The 15991-nt window shown below is 43.7% G+C and overlaps 1 protein-coding gene across 3 annotated transcripts in view; it reads right to left on the bottom strand.

The window, feature by feature from the left end:
* Positions 1-4301: 4301 nt before the first annotated feature.
* The window catches only part of ZNF423 (zinc finger protein 423), a 581899-nt gene continuing 570209 nt past the window's right edge, over positions 4302-15991 (bottom strand). For all 3 annotated transcript variants that reach the window (XM_066327879.1, XM_066327878.1, XM_066327880.1), the window contains one exon: positions 4302-4947. In XM_066327879.1, coding sequence (XP_066183976.1) covers positions 4918-4947 — 30 coding nt within the window. In that variant the 3' untranslated portion in view covers positions 4302-4917. The remainder of the gene's footprint in view (positions 4948-15991) is intronic.

Here is a 15991-nt window from a genome sequence, read left to right as displayed (position 1 = left end):
TTGCCCTGGCTGATCCCTGAGCACATTCCGCGGGGACACGGCCCCCTGCACCTCTGTCAAACCTGGGAGATGCTTCTGGAGGAGAGGGGACTGCAGAAACCTCTCTGCTTTAGGGTCTGGGCCAAAACACAGAGACCACTCACGCAGAGCAGGGGAAAAGTCTTCACTGTTCGTACCAGAGAGTGGTTTACACATTAAAAGCCAGATAAACACACCAAACATCAGTCTGCTCTTGGACATTGGTAGGATAAAATAACTTGTACACTTTGGACATGCGATGTGCAGATTTACAGGGTGGAATTTTCATTAACTCCTCTGGGAGGGCAGTAAGGTTGTGGAGGGACGTGCCCCTCAGCTCCCTGACTTTTCCCTGCTCAGTAGGGTGATCTTGCCCAATCCACTCAAAGATGTTCCAGCACAAAGTGATCGCTTGCTCACTCCCTCAAATGGTCCTCAAACTTCTTTTGTCTGCCTTTCTTCTAGGAGGCAGTTGGCTAAACACTTGCTTTTTCCAAAATTTTAAGGCACCTGACAGAATATGGTTTGCTGAAGGTGATGGATCAGACAAGAAGATACCCAAGCATTGAATAGAACACAAATGTGTGAAGCTGCTACATAGACAATAGGTGCTGGTTGCTACTTCTTGACTAAGTATTTCAATGTTTTTTGGATGTGTGGGTATGTAGTGAAGCTAAATGCAAAGATTGTTCAGTGCATCAGAGCTGGTAGAGTAGACTGCTACAAATACAAGCCCTTTGTTAATCTATTGTTTATATGAATTTACATTTCAGTATTTTTCTAAACCTGAAGATACTAAACTGTCTGTATGACATTTCATTACAGGTTTAGAATTATTCATGATCTCCAACACTGTACTGGTCCTAATGCCACTTGGATCATAAAGTGGCATTTTGCCTAAAGCCCATCCTCAGCCAGAATTTCATCAGTTCTGGTTAGCACTTACCTGTGAGTGATCCATGCCACCCACACCTTGAACAGCCTGTGCCAGCCCCTGTCTGTACCACCACCACATGGGAGCTGCAAGTTACACAGACAGGCAGGGAAACATCACAGGGATTATGGAAAGGCTCTCCAGCCTGTTTTCATTGCGTCATAGCTATTGAAATATAGCTGCCTTTGGAGCCCACATTTCTGACTGTTTTCCAAATGCCTTCAGCAGCACTTCTTGGACACTAAGAAAAAGGGGGTGAAACCTCAGACATGTACCAGAAGCTGTGATATTATCTTTTCTCCACCTGCAGTTGGCTCTGTTAGGCTCTGTTTTCCCTAGGAGCTTTTAACGGATACAGGAACTATATACTACCCTGGCAAAGCACTCCCTGGTGTGACTGCAGCTATGGCAGCAAAGCTGTTTTGTACCAGTGCAGGGCTGCTCTGCTCCTGGCTCCCCAGTGGGACCAGCAGCACAGGAAGCACCAGACAAAGGCCCCACATTGTGCTGCAGAGCTCTGTCCCCCGGAGCCCTGCCTGGCACAGCCCTGCCTGGGGAGGCTCGGGCCTTGGAAAACGGGGTCAGACACCAGACCTGCACCCTGGCATAGGCTAAGGATCACCTCTGGGAGCTGCAGGTGTCCAGACTGTCACAGATGCAGCTCAATGGCAGGAACAGAAGAGTGGGCAGCTCTCCCTCTGCTTCTTTGCAGTAGCTCCCACCCCCACACCCCAAACTGGATTTCTTTGGCCCCTAAGAAAGCAGTTATCAAGACAGCACCATCCCTTGCCATGTAATGATGACTATTCATATTTGCCATGTAATGATGACTATTCATTATTTAAAAATACCACAAAATAACCCTGTAGATTCATGGCAAGCATTCTGCACATTTGCACAAAGTGTCTTAGGAAAGAAATATTTTTAAGAAGTGACATAGGTCCATTAATCTCAAATACTGTAAAAAAAGAGGACCACAGCTCAATTTTCCCAGCCCTGGGGGCACAGTCCAGCCCCTCTTTCCAACCTGACTTGGGCTGCTCATGAGTGAGGCTCATATGCCAAAAAGGATGAAGAAGATGGAGCAGGACCACAGGCCTCACTCGTGCTTTGGAGCCTCTTACCTTTCAAAGGGTGGGCAGAAAATCAAACTATTCCTCTCCTCTACCCCTGCCCACAGCATGGTTGGGGTTTGGGGCAGATGAAACATGAGCTTAGCACTACTTGGCACTGCTGGGCTGAGCTGGTCCCCAGCACCCTGACCCATGCCCACATTTCCAGTAACATGGGGAATATATGCAGCTCCAAACAGGATCCCCTGTGGGGAGTTCCCCATCTCAGCACAGTGATTGTGCACCTACTTTTAACTAGTCTGCAGGGAGATGCTCAGACAAAAGTGTGTGCTTGAGTGCAGCACTACTAAGGCAGCTCTCCGAATCGCATGGAAACATCAGTTCAATTCTTGGGACTGACAATGCAGAACCTTTTCCTGAAGATAGAAACCTACATTTTTTTCATTTCTGAAGGCTTACCCGGAAGTGACCCAGCATCATTTTAAGCCAGTGTAAGGCAAAGAGCCTCCTTTTTCAATATCTCCACTGCTACCTTTCTTTCAGCATAGAGAAGATGGCACATGAGCTCTTTCTACAGCAGCTGCTGTATGTTCCCAGCTTTTCATGGAAGGGCATGTCTATGAGCCTGTACTGCAAGACACTTTTCCATTTCCCATCTTAAAGTAGTACAATTGAGTTAGGAACCTGCTCATGTTATGAACAGGAATAATGAATTGGTGATTTCATTAACTAATTTTTCGGCCACATCTGTTCTGTGGTTCAGAGAGAAATAATCAGGATGAAAGTTAACTTTTTTTTTCTAGAAATGGATCATTTTAGTGTGGTTTTGATGTATAAACAGTGAGCTAAGAATAATCTAGATGCAAAAAGAACTGTCCTCTTTGGAATTAAGAAAAGTCATTCCTAGTTTTGTTATATTAGGATTTGTAAATTTATCACAAGCCACATTTTGAGCCTAACTCTGACTGGCCATGCAATGCTATTTCAGCAGAATAAAAACCATCTATCATTTGTCTCAAACAGGACTTTGTTGGGTTTTTTTGTTTTGTTTTGTTTTTGTGGTTGTTTGGTGGGTTTTGTTTGTTTGTTTTGTTTTGTTTTGTTTTTGTTTTTGTTTTTGTTTGGGTTTTTTTTTAGGAAGTTGTACCTTTTAAGTTAGGACTGCTCTGGTGCTTCCTCCTGTAAAGATGACCCTATTTCAGTTGTGCTCAAAGTTATGCTTAGACTGTAGCCTTCTCTTCCTGTCCTGAAGGAACCATGTATGTGCAACAGGACTATCAACATCAGCAGGGATCTAAATTGTTGAAAACATGGGCTGCAGCATCAACAAGCTGTGCCACCCTTGCACTTGTAAAAAAGCTCACTACATAAACTAATTTAGGCATTGACTATATGTCTGTGAAAACATTTCCTGCAAAATATCACTTACATGCTCCAAGCCCAGACACAGCCCAAGGACAACCAGTTGTGCTCCAGTTCAGTGCAGTGATTTTGAAAGGCTCTGATTATGCATGTTCCCATGCTACAGTCTTGCAAAGCCTTTTACTTTGTGGGAATGGGTAACCACATCATTTCAGCTGTCACAGCTGCTGAATATCTTTCATGATGATTCTGATTCATTCAAGCTGGAGACACCAGGAGAACTACATTTTTCTAACTTTCCAGAGGTGTCCATGGTCCTTAAAATGACTGTTTCTCTGACTGGAGATATAACTTACCTCATTACTATAACGTTAACAAGAGTGAAAGAAAGCCTGGCAATTTGCTCTGTTAGGCTGTCTGATGGCAGTTTCCAGTGTAAGAAGTATGGCACTTACACAGAGCTACAATATCTGGGAGTCTGGAGGTCCATGTGGTTAAAATATGCAGCCTCCTACCACAGTCTGCAAGGCCTCATCCAATATCTGTGCATTTGTATACAATGCAGAAACCTTTTGGTTTTTTTTTGTTTTTTTTTTTTTTTTTTTTGTATTGAAACAAAGAAGCACAGAGGTATGGTCAAGGCAGCTGTGGCCCCTCCATTCTGAAAAAATTAAAATATTAATGAGTATTATAAGCTAGCAATACCTTTTCATCGTATATGTTCTTACCTCACCTCAAGCTGCCATGGAGCCAGGGAGGTACATGCAGAAACAACCAAAGTGCCAGACACAGGACCATGGCTTTTGCCTTCCCTCCTCCTGGGCTGCAGAGTGCTCTGTGCCATCAGGTGAGTGATCACTGAGATTCAGCCACCCCAGCAGCAATGCAGGGGGCACTGACAGACAGACAAGCTCTGACACTAAGCTCATGTATTCCCTTTATTGAACTGTACTAGTTATTGCAATCAGATTAAGTCACATTTATAAAGCAGACCATCCAGTTGCACTGAAACCGATTATATTCATTACATAGTTTTAATCACTGTCCGGTGAACTGGCAAATCCAATCAAAGCATTAGTCTTTAATTAAAAAATTAAAAAGAAATATTCAGACAATAGCCAAGCAATCACATCACAATGCACAGTTACCTAAAATTGCAATTAAAAAGCAGTTAACAAAAAAGAAAAAAATCACACCTAATCTTTAACTATCAATATAATACAAGAAGCAACAAAGGGCAACAGCATCAAAGCAGATTTATCTAACACTATAAATTCAGTCAGAAGCAGAAGCTCTAAAGTACACTAGCTGAAGCAGGACAATAAAAAATACTGAGCATGGAATACTTTTAATCTCTTCCATTAATATTCATTTCCAGCTGCTTATAATAGCAGCGCCTCATGGCCAAATCATTAGAGTTTTACATCTGGGTTGCAAATGACACTTTGATTGGATGTAATGTTCAAATGGTCCTCCCCACTGTGCCACCGTCAAGTCTTCTGCAGAGAGGTGTCCTGTAGTGCCAGTGGCTCACTGTGCGTGCTGGCTCAATGTGTGGTTCTGGAAAGACAAAAAAAGGAGACATGCATGAGGGGCAGAATAATAGAAAGCATGCCCATACCCTCCCACTCAGTACCATTTATGCAGAGCTCAACATAAAAGCTTCTCAATTATTACAAAACAAAATGCAATAAAAAAAAAGTACTCATAAGTAACAGCTGCCAATATGACATACTTGCTTTGTTCTGACAGATCTGTTAATGCTGGCATGAACTTAGAAAAAAAATACTACAAGCCAAGTATAGTCATGAAGGTTTCCATATTTTTTTTTTCTCCTTTCAATACATATCAAGAAAATGGTAACTTCATGGGGGAAAAAAATGCCTTTAGGGATTCCCTTCACTGTAACAATTAAAAAAAATAAAACTCTGAATTGTGAGGGAACCCATGCCATATTTTACTCTTTTATTCTCACTCGTACCGGGTGCAAGTACTGGCAGCAAGAGACACCAGATTGTGACACACACTTCTCAGTCCAAGAAATACTTCGGCAATAACAGCTGAACCGCCAGCTCAGGCACCAGGGTAATATTCCCAGCAGAAAAAAAGGCTGGACATGTAACCCAGAAGTTAAATCTCTTTAAAGAATATACTTTTCTCTACACATTTCTTTCAGCACTTTAGAGTCTCTTTTGTTCCCTTTTTTCCTTTTGGTAGATTTGTAATAGCCTCAATGTCATCACAGTATCTCACATCAGAGGATGCTGACCTGTCTTGCCATTTTGTGTAGGAGCCAATAAATCGTGGAGCCAACCTTTGGAAGCGTATTTTTAGAGCAGTACCATTTCACCTACATTTTGTGTTCTGACTAAAACCTTAGTCCTACACATAAGCTTAGCTTTATTTGTATGATTATCCAATTATTTCAGCAACTAGAGAAGTGCTTCATGGTAAGGTTTTCTTGAGCCGAGTCCCCAGCATCCCCAAATATAAAAATTCATTTGTGCTATTTCAAGCCTAGGCAATTTCCCTAGTCTCCATCTGCCTAATAACAGAGCCGGGCAAGTCCGCCAGCTTGAAGAATAAGTTTTTAAACACAAAATGAATTTTGAATCTAATTATTTATTTACAGTGATGAAGCTTTAAAATAAAGCAAGATATTTTAACTTTTCATAAATCATCTGGTCCTTCTACCCTATCCACAGCTACACGGTGATCAGGATAGAAGAGCAGTCCCCCGCTTTATGCCGAGACATGTCCCCGATGGAGGCTGCCCGCGGAGGGAGCGGGCCGCTGACCCCGCTTGCGGCAGGAGCGTTGGCGGCCCGTGCACTCCCGAACGGCGGCCACCAGGTGTCAGGAGCGCTGCGAGCGCCCCGAGCACGGCCAAAGCTCCCGGCGGGGCCGCGCCGGGCACCGGGAGCCGCCCGAGGGACAGCGGGGCACACCACGGATGGAGCCCCGGAGAAATACCAGCTGGGAAAATCACAAAGTCACTGCTTCAGCATAACACCGGCCTTCTCAGCACCCCTGCCTGAGACACTGAGTGTTCAGAACCACAAATCAGAAATTCGTGAATTGACAGCTGGAACTGCTTTGCTTTTAGACAATTTAACATCCCGAAACACAAAATTCAGTGGCTTTTTCCTTTGATATATATGGAAATTTTCCTGTCCTTAAGAAGGAATGACCTTTGCAGTGCTGGATGTTATTCTCAAGTCTGACAGTGACTTTATGGAGTAGGATGGATGGAGCCCTGCACACACAATAGCAGCACTGACAAGAAGCTTGCCCACCAAACCTAGCTGAGGAAGCATGAAAATGTGAAAGAATACACAGCCTCCTCTGTGTTCACACACTCCTCAGCATTTTAACAATGGCCATTTCTTGTGCACTTCATTACAGTTCTATTTTTAGATCATCCTGAATATCAATAAAAAACCCAAAAGGTTTACCATCTTCAAATTGAAAGAAGGGCTATTCATGGTAGACAAATCCATACTTACTTAGGCAGTGTGATTTAAAAGATAATGCACAATCAGCACTGGATGCATGACGCACAGCCTACAGTCAGGGAACATGATTTCAAACTTGTGTGGCTGCTGCATTGATTACACCAGACAGGTCAATAAAGGAATGGTATGTGGCTCTAAATCTGATAATGAAGCTTTTATTGTGAGCCCTCCCTCCTCAAACATCAGCTAATAACATGTTCTGAACATTCCCAATACAAGGAATACATTGGGTTTGGGATCAGAATTTGTCAAAGGAACAGATTGTACTCAAATACTGCAGCCATTTAGAGCTGGGTCAGGCAGGAGCTGAGAAACCAGCTGTGCTATAGGGCTAGGAGTTTAAAAATTACATTTTTCATATGCAAATCTTGATTTTGTCTTAGCATCTTGGGAATGTACCGTTTATTCCTTTTGCATGCATTACTGACAATCAATATGCTGGCTAGTGCCTGGACCATGCAGTTAATACTTAGAGGCACGTTTTACACAGGGCCTCACAAACAGGTCTGCAGTGCCTATGGACACGAGAGCCTGTGTGCTCTGCATCCTTCCCCTGCCTTTCTGAGCAGATCCGGCTCAAGCCATGGGCACAAATGCCAAGTCCTGCACACCCAGGTGCCGGTGAACACCAGATAAAAGCTGCATACTGCTCTGTGTGTATGAAAGTCTCATGAGAACCTCCCCATATCCTCTGCCACTCACATAGGTTTCTCACATAGTATTTCAAAAGATGCCTTCCAAAAAGTAGTCTGGCAACTCTTCTCCTATTACTAGCAATTGTCATTTCTTATCTTCTTGCTTCTACTCCCTGTGCCCTGTCCATCTGCAGCTCATTGGAATTGTGCTCTGCAGATGTCAGAAAGCATCTGAGGCATTCAGGGCTTATGTCTCTTTTCTCACACATGTGTTTTCTATATTTGACCCATGTTTTTTCAAATACCTTTATTTGGCACTTTTTTGTGTGCTCAGACACAGAAAATTCCCCTGGCTGACTGGACTTTTGGAGCAATTCAAAATCAAGTATTAAGAATGCCCTGTGCCTTAATAGGAACAGTTTTGACCCCAATGGAGCCACTAGGCTGTTCCAGGCAACAGAAGGAAATCATAAAGACTGGAAGGAAGCAAATGTTTTGAAACATGTGATACTACAGGAATGCTGCTACCTAAGCAGCCCAAGGAAACTTTACCCACCTTTCCAGCAGGAGGGTGGGCTGGCTGAAAACAACTCGGGTGTGATTTTTCAACTCCAGAAAATATAGTTAAAAAAACCCCCGAACCCAAGAATTAATGGTGGTTTCCAGAGGAAAATAGAGCAGCCACAAAAATACAGGCCCTCCAGGAGCACTCCTGTGTGTGTGCACATGCCTACCAGCTCCAAGGCCATCCATACACGTGCCTGTCTGGGGCCAGCAGGAGGCACGACATCATTTGGAAGCTGAACAGGAAAAATGGCTCTTCCAGCTCCTGTTAGACCCCCTGGTTTCCACACAGCTCACAGCTGATACCCCACTGAATACATCATTCTGAGACATTATTGCAGCTGGAAAACTCTACAGCAGCACTAAGTCACCTGTCAAGATCAAGCAAGTCACAGCTTATTTATAGGATAAGGTTGGAAAAATCTCTTCTTTTCTTAATAATCATGCAAAATGGATAGCAATTCCATTAGTTACGTCAGAAGGGAAAATGCAACTACCCCAAGTCTTGGGGCTGTTGCAGTATTTAAGCAGAATTTTCTACTGGCTGCACAATCCCTAAATGAACCATTTATGGAAGTGTCTTTGATCAAGGAACTGGGTGATGGGTTTTGCAGGAAATAAAAAGATTTCAAAGAATTGTTGATTATTGTCTACTATACTAATCTAAGATACTGATTGCTCTCCAGATCTTCCCTGGAGACACCCCCTGCCTGTCCTCTGGATGCAGATCAAGCCATTTGTGCAGGACATCCACAATGAATATTTCTCTGTTTTTTTACAGGCATGATTATGAAAACACTGGAATGAAAATCTCCATTTTCAGACCTCTGTGTCAAGAAGGAAAGCATCAGGCTTGAAAGATGATCACTTACAACAGTTCAAAGAACTCTTACAAGCTATATAAAGATCGAGAGAAAAAACATGCACACACACAAAGCAGCACATGATGGAGCGAAGCTCCAAGCCAGGCAGTCAAGCTGGGAGTCTCCCACACTGCAACGACACTCACTGCCAACAAGTCACAGGTGTACTACTCAGGAGCAGGTGAAAAAAATAAAATGCAACTGTGAGGGGTGTGATAATGGTTTGAGGCCATAACACATCCAGTCTATGGTGCCATGGTGCATCTGTTATGGATTTAGACATTTTCTATCAGCCATTTACAAGTACGCTGTCTACATGCACGAGCACATACCCTTTAAAGACCATATGTTATACAAAGGTTAAGAGATGGCCTAACAAGGCTGGTGCTGCCCACCACCCTCAGGTGAAATCCATAACCCTTCTGCAGTGTGACACAGAGACTGGGACTGTGATAAAAGGCTACAAAGCCTCTCTCTCCCCTTCCAAATGCCATTGAAATGAACAGAAACTATTCCTCAAATATTCCTCACTAAGAATTATGGAGATAATAGATTCATGTGACAATCAGCCAACACGAAAATTAACTGGTAATTAGCCATTGAGTGACCTTTTAAGCCCAATATTTTTTCTCAGAGTGTGGGGGGTCCTCCAGGTAAGAGCCCAGGTAGTTTCTCCCTGCCTCTCTCCACCTCTGTTCAGGTTTCTGTCACCCCTTCAGGCACTGTCTGATTCCAAGCCCAGAGATCGAGGTTATGACTGGGGATAACTGGGACCGTGTCCCCTCCTCTCCATTCTCTCTCCCCTTCCCTTTACAGAGCAGGGCTGGGGAACAAGAGAAGTGATGCCTCCACTGACTACCAACATACACAGCTTGCCAGGCTAAAACTAGACCTCAGATTCAGGCACTGACTTGAAGCAAAGGTTTGTCTCACATTTGAACATATATATAAAAAAGACAAAACAAAACCTCCAAATTGCTACAAACAGAAGCTAGAGTGTCTAAATATTTACAAAATACCATCTGCAGCAATCTTTTTTCAATGTTTTGCATATTTTGAATTCAAACTGGTCCAAAAATAAATCTCTCAGCTGTTATTACTCATTACATATCCATAAGCACAGACATGTATGTGCACAGGTACTACTTCCTTTAATAGCAATCCATAAAGATAAAAATCTTTATGCCTTGACTTTATAAAGGGATTACTTTAGGCAGAGGACACAAGATGACCCTTGCTTTAGCCATTGGAGATTATGCTCTCTACAGAAAGCTGTGAGCCTTAAATTGGTGCTGCTCTAATCCTGAACTGGAGAGGCCATTCAAGGGATGCCATGACCCAGAAGAACAAGCAGAAAAAAACTAAATTAAAAAAAAAAAAAAAAAAGGCACACTAAAGGAGGAGGGTGGGAAAGGAAAGAGAAAGTGAAAAAATAAAGGAGAGCAAGCTTGCTTTACAGGATAAAACTATTTATTTTTAATTTTAATTTCTGTTTACTTCTTTCCCTTTGCTACCAGACTCTAAAGAAAAATCACCTTTGCACCCCCTTGCAGTTTGTATGTGCTTATTTTTAGAACTGTTTGACAATTATCCAAGGGTCTAAGACTAACAGATGGCCTGTCTTAAAGCCTCATATGTTCACTAGTTTGCACTTCTGACAAACAGTAAATGTACTCAAGAGTGTGCCATAAACAGGGTTGAATGAATACTCAGAACACAATTTAGTTAATACACTTCATTAAAACTGATAGTGGTAACCAATGTTTCCCATAAAACCAGGTGTTAATTGCCCTTCCAGTTGTTTCAGGTAACTTACCCAGTGACATTTATATGTTTAGATCATAGTTTTTCATGCAGCACAGTATTACTTCTTTCCTTTCCCTTGGTATTTCACCCACTACATAAAATGCTTGTAACAAGTGAACTCTAAGTTATCATGGTATGCAATAAAAAAAAAAAAAATTGTCAGGCAAGACAGGTTCACATGTCCCTCCTTTATTTGAAGAGTCCCTTGAAATGGAGGTAGAGGCAAACGAAAGGTGGCACATCCTTTGTGAAAGGAACGGCTGCCTGTGTTACGGCTTCCTTCATCTCTGAGCATCTGATAACTTGCCATACGTCAGTCAGTCCCTGTGTCAGCACACTTTGAGATGGCACTTCAACAAATGCAGGTAGAAAGCTGTCCTTTACAAGTTATTGAACCAGGAAAAAAAAAATCATTTTGAGTGTCTAAGAAAATATGCCTGGAGGTTTGGTGTCGGCTGAAAAGCGAAGTTGCCTGTTTCCAATGGAAATAGCTGCTTCTGAGTTACTCTGATGCTTGCAGTGATTACTCCAGGGGTAACTGCACCTTTCACTGGTATCGGGACACAGAAACACTCATCTGTGCCAGGACTGAGCTGCCCCTGGGGTTTCTGTACCCACTGGGGAGGATGCGCAGCCTCCCGCAGCACCCCCAGGAACCTGCCCGGCTCCTCCCGTGACCGGGACCCGGCACTTCATCCGGCGTCAAAGGGAAGCTCCAGAATTCCTAACATTTACGTGAGGGGAAAGCCGTTCCACACGTGGCCGCCTAAATGCTGACTGCTTTTTCTTAATACCTCTTTTTCCGCGGGCGGCACGTCCCTCCTCCTCCGGCAGCCGCCGGGTGTGTGTGTGCAGAGCCCCGGCAGAGCCCCGCGTCCCCGCCCCGGCCGCCCTTTGTTCTGCACCGCTCCACACTGCGCTGCTTCTGCCCATCTCAATCCAGTACGGAATTTTAATATGTGTTTCTGTGTTGTTCTGGTTTGAAAAATTACCTTTCTGTACAAATACCTTTCTTGGTGTTATTTCTCCCAGCGCCAGCTTGTTCTCATACCAGCTAGGAATTATTAGATGATTTATGAATTTAATTTCTCTTCTAATTCAGGTTGTTTAGTCCTAATCAGACTTTGAAAACTCACGTAACATTCTTTTCCGTTTCTGTTTGAGACTAATAATTTTGTATCATCGGTCTTCCAGATCTTCCATCTCTATTCTTCTCCAAAACTGAGAATAAACCCAGTTGAGCCTATTACAAGTGAACTCCAAGCCCAGCCTAAGCCTGGCATAGCCTCTTGTATTCTATTAAATGCCTCACTGAAAAGTCTATACACTTCTTCCAAAAACACTGGGTAAAATGCTGAAGCACAAAAGCAAACTGAAGCCTTTGGGAGGATCTCCTTACCACAGCACTTTGGAAATAAAAAACACAGAGGAATACATTATTAAGAGATAACCAGAGTCTTCTGTTGGAGAAACTAGCTGTAAACACACCGTGATTCACTGAGGCACCCAATGAAACCAGGAAGCTAATAATACCTGTCCTGAGGGACTGCACGCTCCTGAGAATTTCACTCAGAAATGCAAATTTATCAGCATCCTTGTAACTTGTAGTCTCCAGTATGCCATGCACAAGATCAAAAATAAGCCGACAGAAGAACCTTACACTTCCTAAATATAGAGTGAGAGGGACAGATTTAATTACTGTTGTCAGAAGTGCATGAAACCATAATATTTTTAGAATACCTTCACTCCTTCCTCAGCCTCACTGTTACTCTCTGACTGGATTGCAGAGCCATTTCTGACCCCAAGAACAGAAAATGGTTTGCAGGATCCCAGCACAGTGCTCTGCCAATAAGGGTGCTGCCTTAACCTGGCCTTGGTCAGTCCATGTTTTTCTGGGAGCTGGTCCCACAGACACTTGGGGTCACGGCCACCCCTGCCCGTCCATGACGTGTCACAAACCTGGCATGCAGCAGCACAAGTGCCCCGTGCCCAGCTTTGAAGTGACCCTCCAAAGCTGTCCTCGAGAATGCAAACACCCACTTCCAGCCTGTTTTCAAACCTAAGCTACAGTAATCAGAGAAAGCATCTCCTGCCCACAGGGACACTCCTTTGCCTGTGCTACACCAAAAACCTCAATGCACACCCCAGTGCTGACCTGTTTCCAATTTACTTACAGGTCCTACTGAGAGAAGCAAAGTTTCAAAATAATTTTCCAGAGGTAAACCATTTTCCAGGAATCTGGAAAAGGTTTTCCTCTCAAATGCATGAATTGCTGATTTCTTAGAAACCAATCCAAATCTTATCTTATTAATCCCTCCTTGATCTAAGGTAAATCATATCACATAAGCCAGTTAATTGTTCATTTCTGTGAGGGCTGGAGTCATTATTATGGAACACTTTGTGGCTCCTCTAAACACTAAATGATTTCCTGATTGGGTCTTTATTATAGGACCAGGATGGTGTATTTTCAAAAAATACTTAGAGCAAAAGGGAAACACTTTAATAGCATCTTTAGAAGTTAAAATGCATAGGGCAAAGCTTCACTGAATGACTGTTTCCATGGGAATATAAATCAACAAAAGCCAGGGAATTGAGCTGAACCTAAAACTTGCTCTGCTGTTCTCTGGTATGGCAGGGGTCACTGAACACCATCTGATTACTTTTTGTTGCTTTTCCCCCTGCACCAGCTAGGTATTCCTGGTATTAAGGACAGGTATAAAACATTCTCTGTCTTAAATGTGAATTTTAATGCTAACATTAACAGGGGCAAGTCTTACATTCATTACTTAGGCAACATCCTTCACTGAATGATGGGAGCTGTAGCTGAACCAAGTTCCTTGGGCCAAATAAGCAAGTGTGGACAGCCGGACTTGACAAAAGCAGCACCTGCCTGCAGCAGGAGCACAGCCCTTCAACCAGTAATTCCTTTAAAAAGCAGCAACTAAAGTGAAATTCCCTCTAATAGAATTCTGATCTGACAAATTGTATTGCCTTGTGTCATGGATACACTTTTTTTAGAGGCAGATAAATATTCCTGTCACGTGGCACCCACACACTGCTCAGGCTGACAAAACGGCTGGTCAGTGACCTGTTGCCTTGGACATAATGGTTGTTATTGCTGGTTTCTAATTTCAAAAGGGGAATAAAAATCCTCCAATGCAAGTAGCTCTGCTATAAAATAGCAAGGCTATAGTTATAGAAGTGCTTTACATGCTGCCCTGTTAGTGTAGGTGCCATCAGCAGAGCAGAAATCTGCAGACAGGATTGTGCTCAGTCCACTGCCCACTGCTGCAAGGAATTAACCCTGAAGGAGCTAGGAGAGTGAAAGAGCCATGCTGAATTTGTTCTGGTAGGTAAAAAAGGGGCCAAAATATCACCAACATGAGCCATTTCCTCCAAGACATCATAAGACAAAAGAGCAAGGCAACATTGCTGTGGAACGTGTGTGAAACAACTGGGTTAAATGGGATTTTCCAGCCATTGCAACTCCATTACAGCAGTGTCACTGGTCTCAGGAAAATCAGCCTTTTAAACAGCAAGATGCCATGTCTTAAACAATCCCGAATTTCATGCAAAGACTAGGAGCATGTGCTGGCCCCAAATGAGGACACATTTTTCAGAAGTAAATGTGTTCTAAACAACCTCACTCCTCCTTTTGGAGACACAATAATGTAACACACTGATGACAGATATGCCATACACAGCCAAAGCTCAATGCCCATGGCAATTTATTCAGGTTTAACTGCGCAGCAGAAACAAATGAGGAGGCTGGGTGGTCAGCAGGAGCTCTCCCCCAGGGCTGGCACTGTGGGCACTGCTTTGGCCATTCCTGCTCAGTGCAAAGCCGAGCCAGTGGGGTTCTGGGGACAGGCTCTGCACGGAGGTGACCTCTGGGTGTCTATACTGCCTGCCCAGGACGTGGCACAGAAGACACACAACACACTCCACAGTGCATGAGCTCAAGCACAGCTGAGTGATAAGCTCAGGACTGCTGCTGCCAAATCTGGTCTGGCTCATGCAGAGTTGGGGTGACACAGCCTTGTTGAACCCAAGCTGACCTTGCACAGAGCCACGAGCTGTCTCCACACTGATCCCATCAGCATGTACCATCTCACTCTATCATCTAGATTTTTCCAACAATGCCCCACCACCTCACTGAGGACAGACAGTTTAGTATCTCATAAGTTATTCCATTAACATGAAACATGAAGGGAACATTAGCAATCCATCCACTGGCAGTTACAGCCCAGGTCGGGTCATTGCACATGTGCACCCAGCCCTGCACCAAACACTCCCATCCCCTTCTCATTTTACGTAAGCAGAACAGGCACAACACAAAAAGAAGCTGTATTCTGAATTGTTTTTCCTTTCTCCTCTGGTCAAAGGGAGGTATAAAACTACTCTCAAAACACAATGTTAAAGCAGGGTAATAATTAGGTAAACAATAGTATATGATTGAATACACTTCTCTGGAAGGAACAAGAGAAGGAGCAAACAGCAAGGCTGTTCCAGGCTTGTTTTCAGATCCCTGAGATGGGCCGGACTAAGAATACTGACAGCCTTCCTGACGAGCGTGGAGGTGCAGGCGGTGACAGCCCTACACACACAGCCAGGTGCAGAAAAGCAAGTAGACTACTGACTTTCTAACAACTCCTTATCCTTTCGCTGTTCTCAGACCCAATTTTTTTCCTGGCCACTAATCATGCTTGCTCCATATATCTGACCTCACTGAAGAATGAGAGCAGGTGAGGCGGGGAGGCATTAACAGGAGTCTCTCTTAGGGTCTGTAAAATCCTCCTGGGAGAACTGGCCCCTGGGATGGGGTCACAGGGCAGGACCCCTGTCCTCAGCTCTCTCCAGCAGCCAGGGCTGCTGCTCCTGCTGCCTTTCACTGGCTGAGGAGATAAACCCTAGGATTACACCCTATGTCTCTTACTCAGGAAATCAAGGGTCTTTTAAAGAACATAAAGCCTTCTAAATTTCTTCACGAAATTATTTTTCTAATTCCTTCTAGCAGTAAAAGTGATGGGGCCTCCACCAGCACCACAGCAGTAGGCAACAGCAGCACAGTATCACTCCAGGATTTCCTGTCTGGAGTCTAGGCTTCACATCTGAAATACAGCACACACACAACATTTGTATGACCGAGGAAACACAAGACGCTTGCCACACATTTATTATCTTCCTGGGGAAATGATATAGAGGACAAAAGAGACTATAT

Source organism: Sylvia atricapilla, chromosome 12 (assembly GCF_009819655.1).
Source record: "Sylvia atricapilla isolate bSylAtr1 chromosome 12, bSylAtr1.pri, whole genome shotgun sequence".
Taxonomy (NCBI): Eukaryota; Metazoa; Chordata; class Aves; order Passeriformes; family Sylviidae; genus Sylvia; species Sylvia atricapilla.
Note: the sequence above shows the minus strand (reverse complement) of the source record. Positions and strands in the feature narration are given on the sequence as shown.